This window comes from Alligator mississippiensis, chromosome 2 (genome assembly GCF_030867095.1).
Source record: "Alligator mississippiensis isolate rAllMis1 chromosome 2, rAllMis1, whole genome shotgun sequence".
NCBI classification, from domain to species: domain Eukaryota; kingdom Metazoa; phylum Chordata; order Crocodylia; family Alligatoridae; genus Alligator; species Alligator mississippiensis.
This window is the reverse complement of record NC_081825.1, coordinates 185,437,698-185,450,463: the sequence shown is the minus strand read 5'-3', so window position 1 is coordinate 185,450,463 and position 12,766 is coordinate 185,437,698. Positions and strand designations below refer to the sequence as shown.

Sequence of the window (12,766 nt, the reverse complement as noted above, 5' to 3'; positions counted from 1 at the left end):
CACCACTGAGCCTTGAGTTTCCCTCCTCCACTCCTTGAATCCTGACACCACCAATTCTCCATCTCTGTCCTTAAAAAGGTACTGATCACTGGATCAGGCTTTCAGCTGGTCACTTGATCTTAGCGCAAGAGGGAAAAAAAAAAAAAAAAAAAGCTGATGGGAACCTACCTTTAAAAAAAGAAAAATGAAGTTAAGTGTTCCAAGCCATATCAGCCAAATCAAGTCCATCCTATGTGCAGGCCCAAGCCCAGAGGCTTGGGGTTCAGATGCCCCCAGCCATACGACCACAGGACCAAGCTAGGGAGGAGCCTCACATTTCTATATAATGGGCTTTAAGCCTCAATACCTCAGTGGGTACTAAACCACACCAGAAGAATAGTTACCCTGGAGAGGGCTTAAGGAAAACTGTCTCCTTGGACCCACATACATGGTTTTTCCCCCGCCACCTACTACAGGAATAAATTAGTGCAACCCATATCAAGAAGACATATGGCAGTGCGCATGGATCAGTCCCCTTCAACACAGACTCTTTAAGTCATCATGAGCCATAGTACTGCATACATTTCAACTTCTTCACTCCCACAGCTGAGCTGCACCTTTCATTCCCATTTCCAATGATTCCCATTTCTTTACCAGCCTTAAATTGGTGGCAAACATCACCAAATGGGGCCCCCTCAAAACAGTTCAACCAGAATCTTTATGTCACCCCTCTCAGCCTGTCACATAGGATTCATGTGGCCCTGCCCTCCGAGTTGAAACTGGATCAGGTTGCCTTCATCTGTATAAAAGTTTTTGGAGGATTCCAGGACTCATGACAAGAATACCTGGTTCCAGTTCAGTCATGAGGGGTTGTGGGGTGGGGAAGAATAACCTGGAGCATGCATGCACACACACTCCAGTGCATAGCTTGAAATGCTGTTGACTCTGCTGGGGCTCAGGCCAATGAAGTGTGCGGAATTAATTACGTTAATACAAGCTTTTAGCTTTGGACTAAATACCATGCATAGTTTGCATTCGATCTAGCTTGGTGCCAAAGTGCTGCTTAGAAGCATACCTAGTGTGCACCTGTGCTAAGTCTTGCAGCAGTTTCAAAAAATTCAAATAATTTCTGAGTGAATTCAGTCTATGAGTACTATATGCAAATTGCTGCAGCTATATTTATTTGTTTTCAGATGTGTGCTCAGAGAGAGGGTCAGATAGTAAGGAGGAAGAGGGGTGAGGGGGTGGGGGGAGGGGGCAAAGAACAAAGGGGCTACCTGACCCCCCAGGCTTGTTTTCCCCTGATGAATGCATCTCCTTCCCACTGCTACATGGAGAAAAAAAAAGGTTTATATGTATAGAATATCTACTTACTCAAGAGTTGTCTTATAATTAGGGTCATCCCATATTATTCGAATAAATGTGGTATTTCCTGGTTTTGTAGAGCTTGGATTATCTACAGTGTGTTTCAGAAGCACAATAGAATGGAGGGGCTAGTCTAGATAGCCCTAGTGGCTATCTTCACTTGCAGTGTGGTTATTAAAAGCAAAAGTTATTTCATCCTTCTTTTGAAGGAGTTTTATGGCTGAGAAAGAAAAGTCAAGGGGCTGTCAGGAGGCAGCTGCTGCTGGCCTGCCAAACTTTTTTTCACTCCAAGATACTGAAGCAAAAGAAAGAAGCATCACTTAAAAGTCTGAGATACTGAAAATACATGGACATGTTGCTTTTATTGCAGTGGGAAGACTCCTTAATCAACATCTTGTTCTCCAAATTGAAGCCAAGCCATCTCTAGGCTGATCAGTTGCAGAAGCAAACAGTTTCCCATAATCGGAGCCCTATTCCCAGCTTCCTCTTGGGCACACACAATAAGCCCATAAGAAGTCTGTTCTGCAGCAGCCAGCCCTGCACCAACACCACAATCAAAAAGTAGCACAGTTAACCGATAGACAGAACAAGCACACAAGAGTAGGCGTTAAGTTTTCTTGAGCTCAGAAAATCATCTGGGAACCATGAGGATCTGTCTGAACATGGTAACAAGACTAGGAATTGGTTGGCTGGAACAATGCATAAAAAAAAAAAAATCCAGCAGAGTATAATGGAGCAATTCCACTTCAAGTTTAGGTTTAATGACTGGATGGCTGACAAGTGGGCTTAGGAGTACAGCCTGCATGGTCACATTCTAAGAATCAACACTATTAAAAAAGAAATAAAAAGAAGTGATCTACAGAACTAATTCAAGTTACACTAAAATCTGAAAAAGACAAACCAGCTCTCTGGAAACAGCTATGCATAGGGACCTACACAAATTGCAGTTGTGCAGAAATAGCAAAACAAATAAAAAATAAAAATCAGGCAATCTCTGCTGGGGGAAGGGAAGTACAGGACAACGTCATAGAAAAAAATTAAGTGCTGGCTTCCTAGTGGGAGCCAACAGTCCTCCTGGCCATGCAGCCCAGCATGAACATGAGCAAGCAAGATGGCTGCTGCCCCTGTCCCCTTTTGGATGAGGCCACATGACAGACAGCCCCTCAGCCAATTGGCAGCAAGAGGCAGGGCTCACTAGGATACATCCATGAAAATGGCAGCTGGCTCCATGATTTTTCATAGACATTAGGGCTGGAAGGGACCCCGAAGGATCATCGAGTCCAGCCCCCTGCCACAGGGGCTGGAAGTCAACAGGGGTCATAGGATCCCAGCAAGATAAAACATCCAAATGTCTCTTAAAGGTGTTCAATGTGGGTGCTTGATCCACCTCCAGCGGCAGTCTATTCCAAACCTTGGGGGCTCGGACAGTAAAAAACTTCTTCCTTATGTCCAGCCTGAATCGGTTGTGGAGTTTGTGACCATTCGATCTCATCATCCTTTGGGGCGCTCTGGTGAACAGACGTTCCCCCAGGTCCTGGTAAGCACCCCGATAACCTTATAGGTGGCCATCAGATCGCCCCTGAACCTGCGCTTTTCCAAGCTGAAGAGTCCCATCGCTCTCAGCCTCTCTTCATAAGGGTCTGTTTTCCTGACCTCTGATCATGCACGTGGCTCTCCTCTGGACTCTCTCAAGCTTCTCCACATCCTTTTTGAATTGTGGAGCCCAAAACTGGATGCAATACTCCAGCTGCGACCTCACCAAAGCCAAATACAACGGGAGAATGAAGTCCCAGGATTTGCTCGAGAAGCATCTATGGATGCAAGCTAGCATTTTGCTCACTTTACTAGCCGAAGCATCACATTGAAGGCTCACGTTCATCTCATGGTCAATCATGACCCCCAAGTCCCTTTCATCCATAGTGCTAGCCAGTGTAGCACTGCCGAGCCTATAAGGATGCTGCGGGTTTTTCCTCCCAAGGAGGAGAACCTCGCATTTTTCAGTGTCAAACACCATCAGGTTCTTGTCCGCCCATTTCATAAGCCTGTCAAGATCTGTCTGGATCACCCTCCTGCCCTCAGGTGTGGATGCTTTACCCCAGTTTGGCATGGCCAGTGAACATGGCCAGCCTGCTTCCAACACCAATGCCTACATCATTGATGAAGATGATCTGCCCGCAAAACTGGTTGGCTGCCTCCTTGAGTTGAGTAGACCCCGTGATGGTGAAGTAATAGTCTGTTTCATCTAAACAAAACTACCACTTAAGCTAGACACAGAACATCTAGCTCAAATGTAGCTTTACCCCAATATTACCCTGGGCAACTCCACACTAGATCCAAGAGCTGCACATTCCTACATTGCTATGTCTTCCTGTCCCACTTCCTTTCACATCTAAAGCAACTGTCTGATGTGTCCAGAACCTTAGTCTTAAATTGCTTGAAGACCAAATCCTGTTTTTTTGCGTAAGTTTGGCATTTTTCAAGTTCTTAACTAAAGGGCAATTATGTCAGCAACATTAAGAAATTCTCTAAAAATTGCGGTTAGCAATTTGTGGCTCAAGAAGTCAGTGACTGCTAGTTCACTGCTTCATCCTCCACCTTATTTGTCATCTTCCCTTCCTGGGCAAGGATCACAAAGTACTCAGCCTCCCAAGTTTCATTCATGAATAGCTATACCTGTCAGGTCAGACTGAAAGACCACGTGAGAATTCTGTATGCTCCAGCTACTCACAGAAGTTAAGATACCACTGCCAAGAATACAATTCTAAACAGCCATGAAGAGCAGAGTCCATTAGAGACAGACAACGCTGTGCAAACAATGGGAGAGCACTATGGGTGATAAGGTAGTTACTATTACTTTGGAGGCATTCAATTGGATTATATACATGTGGGGGGCAGGGAAGGGAAGTTGCTTAAGAAGAGAAGCTGCTTAAATAGTGCAAGGTTCAACACTTACTGGGAAAATACTGCCGACTGGTTAAACAGGCATCAGGACCTGCATTAAGGGGTTCTCACTTGTGAAGGACAAGCTACTAACAAAACACACAACAACCCAACCAACCAAAAACTGTCAGAGGTGTATCCTCTAGCATCTCCAAACTAATGATGGAGACCACAGAGAATAACGAACACAGGACAGATCACTCTAGATCAGCTGTGCTCAGGGTGCTGTGGCATCCTGGAATACCAAGAGATCCATTGAAAGGTGCCACAGGAAGCGTGAGGAGATAAGCAGGTAGGGGCAGGCTCAGGCTTCAGGTATGAGATAGCCTGATAAGGGTCTTCCTTGCCTGGCCATTTTGCTGTCCCCACTGCAAAGAGGTAAGCACCATAATAAATTATTTTAATTGGGTGTTACACAATTCATAATTAAGGGGTGCTCTCATCTAAAAAGGTTGAGAGCCACTGCTCTAAAATATACCAGTTTCAGTGCTCTCCCTTCATACTTCCCCTCTTCACCCCTACCCTAGGGAGGCAGGATAGTGCAGCAAAACACATCCTTCAGTGCCAGGGAATGTACATCTCACAGTGCCCAAGTAGCATGGTGCAGCAGGAAGAGCCTACAGCTAGGAAGCCAAGGGTGAATCAGGGTGCCTGGGCATGCAGTACAGCAAGGCATCTTGCATGCAGCACAGTGGCATAGGTGCCCAAGTACAAGGTGAAGCAAGGCGAGATCTCAAAGTATAAACAAGGGGGTACCAAGGTGTGTGGTGCACTTGAGGGGGTAGGAGAGGAGGCCATGGCAGATTTCAGAGCCCACGGCAGATTTCAGAGCCCACGGCCCCTGCTAACATATGTGGCCCAGCTGTGCTCCAAGGCATCAATTCCTGCCACTGCTGGCAACAGGATGTTGGTCTAGATAAGGGGTTGGCAACCCCCAGCACTCATGCCAAGCATGGCACACAAGGCCATTTTCCTCCACACGTGTTGGGGCAAGGGCCGGGGGCAGGGAGGCAGCAGCTTTTTACAGCCTCCCAGCTGTAGCCGGCCCCAGCTCTGGGTAGCTGCTGCCAGCCGGGAGTCCAGGCTGCTCCCAGCTGGGAGGCTACAAGCCCTGCTGGAAACAGCCCAGGCTTCATGGCTATCAGGAGCTACCCAGAGCCTGGGCTGGCTGCAGCTGGGAGGCTGCAAAAAGCTGCTGTGGCCCCAGCCCCAACTGGTGCAGTGCTAGCACCTGCTGCCTTCCTGGAGCCCCCGGGCCAGGAGCCAGCTGAGGCTGGGGCCAGGGTGGGAGGGCAGCAACTGTTTGTAGCCTCCTGGCTGCAGCCAGCCCAGGCTCTGGGTAGCTGCTGACAGTCCCGGAGCCCAGGCTGCTTGAAGCAGGGCTTCCATCCTCCTGCAAGCACCCAGGCTCCATGGCCATCAACAGCTACCCAGAACCTGGGCCAGCTGCAAACATCTGCTGCCTCTCTGCCCCAGCCCCAGCTGCCTCCGGGCAGGCAGCAGATACCGGCAATGCTCCCTACTGTGCTGCCCTCACCACTGCTTCTGCAGAGCAGTGTTCCAACCTGGCACCGCAGGGCACAGCAGGGGGCACAGAAAGCTGCCTGCCGGTCTGAGTTCCCCTGACCACACTTCCCCTGCAGGCGGGGGCAGCAGTAAGGGGCAAAACCCTGTGTACTGCCCATGCTGTTCCTGTGCACACAGGGGAAGTGACCTGGGCAGCATGGAGCTTGCAGCAGCAGGCAGCTTCCCTGTGTGGCCTCTCTGTGCTGCTGCTCTGGGTCACACATACAGTGCTCCCGGCCCTGCTGCCCTCCCCTGGGCCCTCCGGAGCATGTGCAACCCAGAGCAACAGCGCACAGAGGGGCCACACAGAGAATCTGCCTGCTGCTGCAAGCGCTGCACTGCCTAGGTCACACTTCCCATGTGCACAGGGGCAGCACCACAGGGTTGTGCCCTTCGCTGCTGCCCCCACCTGCAGGGGAAGTGTGGCCAGGGCAGTGGGGAGCTTGGAACAGGCAGCTTTGTGCCCTTACACGCTGGGTCCCAATGTTGCTCCACAGAAGCAGCAGTGAGGGCAGCACAGCAGGGAGCATTGCTGGTATTTGCTGCCTCCTTGGAGCCTGGAGGCTCTCAGGGTACCTTTAAATTTGCCATACTGTATACCTGCAAACCTTTTTTCACAGCTAAATCTGGGTTCTTGATCTAGCCCCAGCAATCTTATTGGAAGACAGTTTGTGAGATTATCAAATCTCTTATATACTTTGTCAGTCTGTTCCAAGTTCCACCATCACAGGTGTATTCTTTCCTTTCTGGTCCATTCAGCCAAACCAGTTTAAAAGAAGGCTACAGCAGTAGTTTTCAACCTGTGGTCCAGAGACCCCCTGGAGGTCCCCAGACTATGTCTAAGGAGTCCAAGAAAGATGACTATGATCAATCAAAAGTAAATGAATACCCACACCTGCAATTCAAAGTGGCCCACACCTCTACTCAAAATATTCAAAGGGGTCTGCAAATGGAAAAAAAGGTTGAGAGCCACTGGGCTACATTGTAACCCACTTGCACCTAATACCTGCTAAGTGTATGATTTGTGTTAGGCAGACAAGGTTCTTTGAGTAAACCTGATATCTTTTATTAAACCAACTCACGTAGATGGAAAAATTTCTTTGCAAGCTTTTGGGTACAAATACCTTTTGCTAGGCTGAGAAAGCATCTGCAGTTGGTGCATGCTCTTCCTGGATGATATAAATAGTAAAGAAGCCAGAGGCTGGTATGCAAGCAAGAAAGCCAGGTCAGTGAAGATGTAAGTTTGATGATTTAGGTTAAGCCATTAAGCAAGTGCCAATCAAAACGTAACAGGAAATAAATTGTGAGATTCAACTCTGGTTATCTGCATAACATCTTTCGGCCTCTACTTAGTTACTTGACTTTCCCCCAGTTAACTGCACTCTGAACTAGGCCAGTCTTCCTAACCAATAATATTCCATTTAACAGCAACCCTTTGACAGCTGCTTCCTCATCACTATCAGAAGCCTAGGGGAACTAAAAAAAGGGGGTCTAACCGATTTCAGAGCCACTAATGCCACAGCACTGTGAACTGAAGGAGCATTGTTTGTATTAAATTTGGATAGACACCCTCCCTGTAAGTGTATAAACTTGTTCTAGTTCTGAAGCCTTGCATTTAAAAGGGGAGTATACTATACATGTGCACAAGAATGCAAGCTGTCACAAAGAACAAAATAAGTAGCTGTTGGTCAGCTCCCTGAAGACAATCATTGCTAAACATCAGGTGGCAAGGACAAAAGTTAGAAGCCAGAGTTCCCAGACCTTTCAGAAAGCTGAGAATTTTGTATCGGTGAACTTTAACTTAATATGTAGTTGAGCCAAGCAATAAGTTAAAGTACACCTATGGCTTGGGGGCTAGGGTGACACTGGCGCTAAGGCACATGGTTGACAGCCCAGATGTCACAAATTCAAAACCACAGCAGATGCGCTGACAGCTTGACCCTGTTGGATTCTAATGAATCTGTGAGTTCTGCTAAGAGTCTTGTCACAAGGATACAGGAAGGAAGGAAGCAAGCATATGGCTTACTTCCAAGAAGTCTGTATGTCCTCTGTAACCACATTAAAAAGTACAGAGACTTGATCATACTTGTGAACAGAGATTAAATTACTCTCACTTTACAAGTAGGGAAGAAAGGCAGAGATTACAGGTCATCCATACAGCAGTGCTGGTAACTGAAACTAGGGGCAAGTCTTCTTTCCAAGAGAAAATGCCTTAACCCAGTTGGTCACAACCTTTTTAGATTCAACACACCCCTCAGAAAGAAGTGCCAGGTCTTAGTTTTCACTTGTTTAACTATAGAAGAAAAAAAAAAAAAAAAAAAAAGTGATAATAGAGCAGTTTCTGTTGCAAAGAACCAAGACTACAACAGATAGCAATTCACTGCATTTAAAAACACTCCAACTAGAAGTCTCTGGGTTTAATCTTATGAATCACTTTTGCACACCTAGCAGTGCTAATGTTGCAAGGTGCCCCGCAGCACCCTTGAAGGGATATCAAGGCACCCTGGTTGAGAATTACTGCCCTAACCAAATCTTTCCTTATTCTACTTCCAAGCTAGAGACCCAGGAAGACACCATCATACAGCAGTTCTGGTTTATCAGAGTCAACACAGCTTGAATTGAAGTGCTGGCAACAAGACCTTCTAATAGGACATCTTTTTTTACATCCAAGCCCTGTGTCTGCTGCTTGAAGTTCACGGTTCTCTGTTTTTACAAGGTGGCACTTATGGCAGGCAAGAAAACCTATTCTCCAAACAAGTGATACTTCAGTTAATACATAGCATTAATGCAACCCTTAAGCTTGCAGACATATACAAACCCATATTTGTAACCATTGATCCCTAACATTTCATCCAGTTCACTAAGCCCAGTGAGTTTAATTCCTTCTACATTTAGCACGTCCACAACTCTTTACATATTGCCATATCCCATTAGATCAGACATGCTGTTAGCTTAATAGTACTTCAAATGAACCCACCAGTTCAGTATCACATGAACCTGCAGTACTTGATTATAAGCCCGAAGTCCTTTTTACATAAAAATTCCAGTGGAAATATTCAAATAAACAAGCTTCAGTACCAATGCATTGTCAAGCAGCCTAACTATAGGACAAAGTTTGATATGGTAATATCTTTTTAAACTGAGGCCAAGAGTCTTTGCTATATCTTACTGGACCAATTCTATAGTTGGGAAGAACTGCTGGATAAGCTTTCAGGCACCAATTGCCTTTCTTCTGGTTGCTTTCTAAAAAGACATTTCAGGCGTTCAGTTCTTTTTGAACATCAGGCAACTTCTAGTTCAGCACCAAAGATTTAGGCTTCTAGGGTACATAAGCAATTTGGTTTTTGATTGCTGAATGAGCTCAATGATCAACTAAGACAGAATTCCACAGTAAGAAATAGTAAATTTAAGTCCATTCCCTACTCTAGTCCCCAATAAGAAAAAGGAGATCTTTAAAACAAAAACCTAAACAGAAAACTACACACACCCCTATGGTACTAGAACAAGCCACAAATGTCTACACTAGTTACATCAGATGCACACTAACAGAACCTAAAAAAAAAAATGAAGTTGTTGTAATGGTTCTTTAAACATCCTAGAATCATAGAAAATTAGGCTTGGAAGGAACCTCAGGAGGCCATCTAGTCCAACACCCTGTTCAAAGGACCATCCCCAACTGGATCTTCCCACTCAAGAATTGACTATCTTTGCCTTAGGAAGCCTCAAGAGACAGCTGCCAGAGGAAGATTAGGAACACTGTCACCCATGTAGCAGCAAATTAACATGGGGGCATTCAAACATCTAAACCATTTCAAGTTTAGCTACACACAGAAGTTCCCCAAACATCAGTTACCTGGTTTCCAACTCATTTTATTTAACGATAAATTTCCTTGCTGCATCTGTGATTCCCAAATCATTCCAACAATAAGGTATTCCAACAGATCTGAGTGCCCATATAAGGGACTGTGCCAGTTTAGAAGTAATTTTAGGTTTATCTGTATGTTTTGTGCAACAAAGCTGTTTGTTAGAGCCCTGACCTTACTGTTCTGGTTTCCAAGATGACCAGGCCCTGTATGCATTTTAAAGACACGTTTAAGCAGACGACACTGGGAAGTTGTGTCACAACCAGTGTCATCTTAGTCCTTCTCAGCCAGCCCCAGATGCTTCCCACCACATTATGCAGCCAAGACTCTTGTGGTCAATTCAGTTCTAAAAGCCATATAAAAGTATCCCAAGTATTTAAGCTTCTCATTTCAGGACACACCTTCTTCCACTCTGCCCTATCGTACACAAAAGAGTGCACACTTGCCTTTATCATAAACAGTCACCCCTCCCTTCCCAGCACCCTTCAGTTTAAGGTTTTTCTTTAAAAACTTTTTGCCTCACTCAGTTGAGTCAAAAGCCTTCTCCATACATAAGATAGACTAGTCCAAGAGAGGTTTTTACTTTCATTTTAAAAATATGCAAACCCTTGTATGGGTGTTTTACCTGGTCTACAAAAAAAGCTGGCTTAAATTCAGCAACCTTCTAAACCAAGAGACTTTAAAATAGGTTTAATGCCAGCTCTACAAAGATTGGCACTAGTTTGAAAGATTACAGTTACACTGCTGTAACACTCATTTGAAACCCAAACAGGTTCTCCCACAAATACAGACACACAACACACCCCTGCATAGGCCAAGTGGCAACTGAAGTGTCAGGCTGCTGCTGACATGCTATTACCCCCAGGGAATTCACTTAAGATTTTAGCTTAGAACAAGGTTAGAAAGCTCTAAGAACATGTTACAATCATAAGAATTATTACAGGGCTTGGTAGAACTGGAAAACAATACAGGATCCTCCCTCATGCACATGGTAGCTACACAGGTACGTAGCTTTCGTAGATTAATAGCATTAAGACAGAAAGACAAGCAGTTGCATAGCCTACGTTAGCCCTGGGTGGGGTAATTAGAAAGTTTTGAGTCTACTATGGGAAGGAGACAGGACCCTGTGCATGGCAACCACATCAATACAGATTACACCAGGGCAGAGCAGATATGACCCATCATTTCCAGCAAAAGCACCCACAGCAGGCTCCCCTATGCTGCCACATCCCTTGAAGGGAGGATGGAGGCAGTCAAGAAAGCCAGGAAAATACAGCTGGAATGGAGCAGAGGGCCATCCAAAGATGAGAGCGAATAGGCCCACACACAAATCCTAGGCCAATGGTTTGCGGCCTCTTTAGACTCAAGGCTCCCAGTGGAAAAAGCTGATTAGTTTTCACATGGGTTTTTTAACTATAGAAACACTAGAGCAATTCTTCTGTTGCAAAGAACGCAGACATTCAGACTGGTCGGGGTCCGTTTTCAACACTCTGGGTTCCTATTATAAAGCTCTGGGTTTATCGTGCAAATCATGTTTGTGCACCCTTGAAAGGATCACAGGGCACCACATCACCCAGGCTAGGAATCAGTCCCATGCTATGGTTACTTGATCTGGCACAACTTCCTCCACTCAGCCTGCACCAGTTTCAGGCCCTACACCAGGTCCTTGCCACTGCACGCCACTCTGGGGCAAGCCCACAGCCCCACTCCAACTCAACTGTCAGCCCCATCAAGCCAGAAAGCAGATGCAGCCCAGAAGCAAGAGAGCCCAGTGTGGGGTGAAACCGCTGCTTACACAGAGGGGCAACCAAACCAGCCTCTCCCCTGGCCCCATGCACACTCCTCGCATCCCAGGGGCCCTCCAAGCAGAAGCAGGCACCAGCCAGGTACCCCATGCACACATCCCTTTTACACCCACCCTCTCTCCCAGGCTCCCCCTTGCACACACCCATGCTTTTACACTCTCCCTTGCACACTGCCCCTCTTCCAGGCTCCCCCTTGCACACACACACACCCCTCCCTTGCATACTGACCTGCTATGCACAGCCCCCTGCTATGCACACACACGCACACGCGCGCGCACACACACACACACACCTCCCTTGCACATCCCCTACTTTACACCCTCCCTTGCACACTGCCCCTTCCCCAGGCTCCCCCCTTCTACACCCCCCCACTTTACACCCTCCCTTGCACACTATCCCCTGCCTTGCACACAGCTCCTCTCCCAGGCTCCTCCCTTGCACAATGCCTACTTGCACGCCCCCCCCCCCGCTTTGCACGCATCCCCGCTGCCCCCTTGCGCACCGCCCGGCCGCCTGCGCGCGCACACGTCCCCCCAGCCCGGAGCGGTGGGGCCCGGCCGCACTCACAGTTCCTGATATCGGAGATGAAGACCGCCAGGCCCCGCATCCCGTCCCCCTTCGACACCGCCGGCATCGCGGCCCCCGCCCACAACCTCCCACTGCCGCTGCCGCCGCCGCCGCTGCTGCTACTGTTACTGTTACTGTTACTGCCACTGCCACTGCCACTGCCGCCGCCGCCACCGCCTCTTGAGTGCGCAGGCGCAGCGCCGGCCCAATGCCCCGCGGGAGGGGGGGAGGAGCGGGCGCCTCTAGCGCCACCTGGCGCCCGCGCGGGAAGCGCGCCCCGAGCCGGAGCCGGGCGGTGAGGCTGCGCCAGCCGCAGGGGCGCCGTGAGGGCCATGCAGAGAGATCAGGGCTGCGGGGACCAGAGCCCCTTCACGCTTGCCTTTTCTTGTTGCCCAGAAAGCTGAGGGCAGACTGGGCTGCATCGCCACGGGGGTGGCCAGCAGGGTGAGGGAAGTGATTACCCCCCTCTGTTCAGCACTGGGGAGGCCACATCTGGAGCACTGTGTCCTGTGTTTTGGGCACCCCGCTGCAGAAAGGATGTGGACAAATTGGAGAGTCCAGCGGAGGGCAGTGAAAATGGCTTGGGGGGGCTGTGGCACATGGCTTCCGAGGAGCGGCTAAGGGAACTGGGCTTATTTAGTCTGGAGGAGAGATGACAGAGGGGATTTAATAGCAGCCTTC

The 12,766-nt window shown here is 47.9% G+C and overlaps 1 protein-coding gene across 11 annotated transcripts in view; it reads right to left on the bottom strand.

The window, feature by feature from the left end:
- Positions 1–12,192, bottom strand: part of AP2A2 (adaptor related protein complex 2 subunit alpha 2) — a 90,446-nt gene extending 78,254 nt beyond the window's left edge. For 9 of the 11 annotated variants that reach the window (XM_019494133.2, XM_014604205.3, XM_019494134.2 and 6 more), the window contains exon 1: positions 12,086–12,192. In XM_019494133.2, coding sequence (XP_019349678.1) covers positions 12,086–12,152 — 67 coding nt within the window. In that variant the 5' untranslated portion in view covers positions 12,153–12,192. The remainder of the gene's footprint in view (positions 1–12,085) is intronic. The other 2 variants (XM_014604208.3, XM_019494139.2) reach the window with 1 other exon arrangement.
- Between the last annotated feature and the right edge of the window lie 574 nt (positions 12,193–12,766).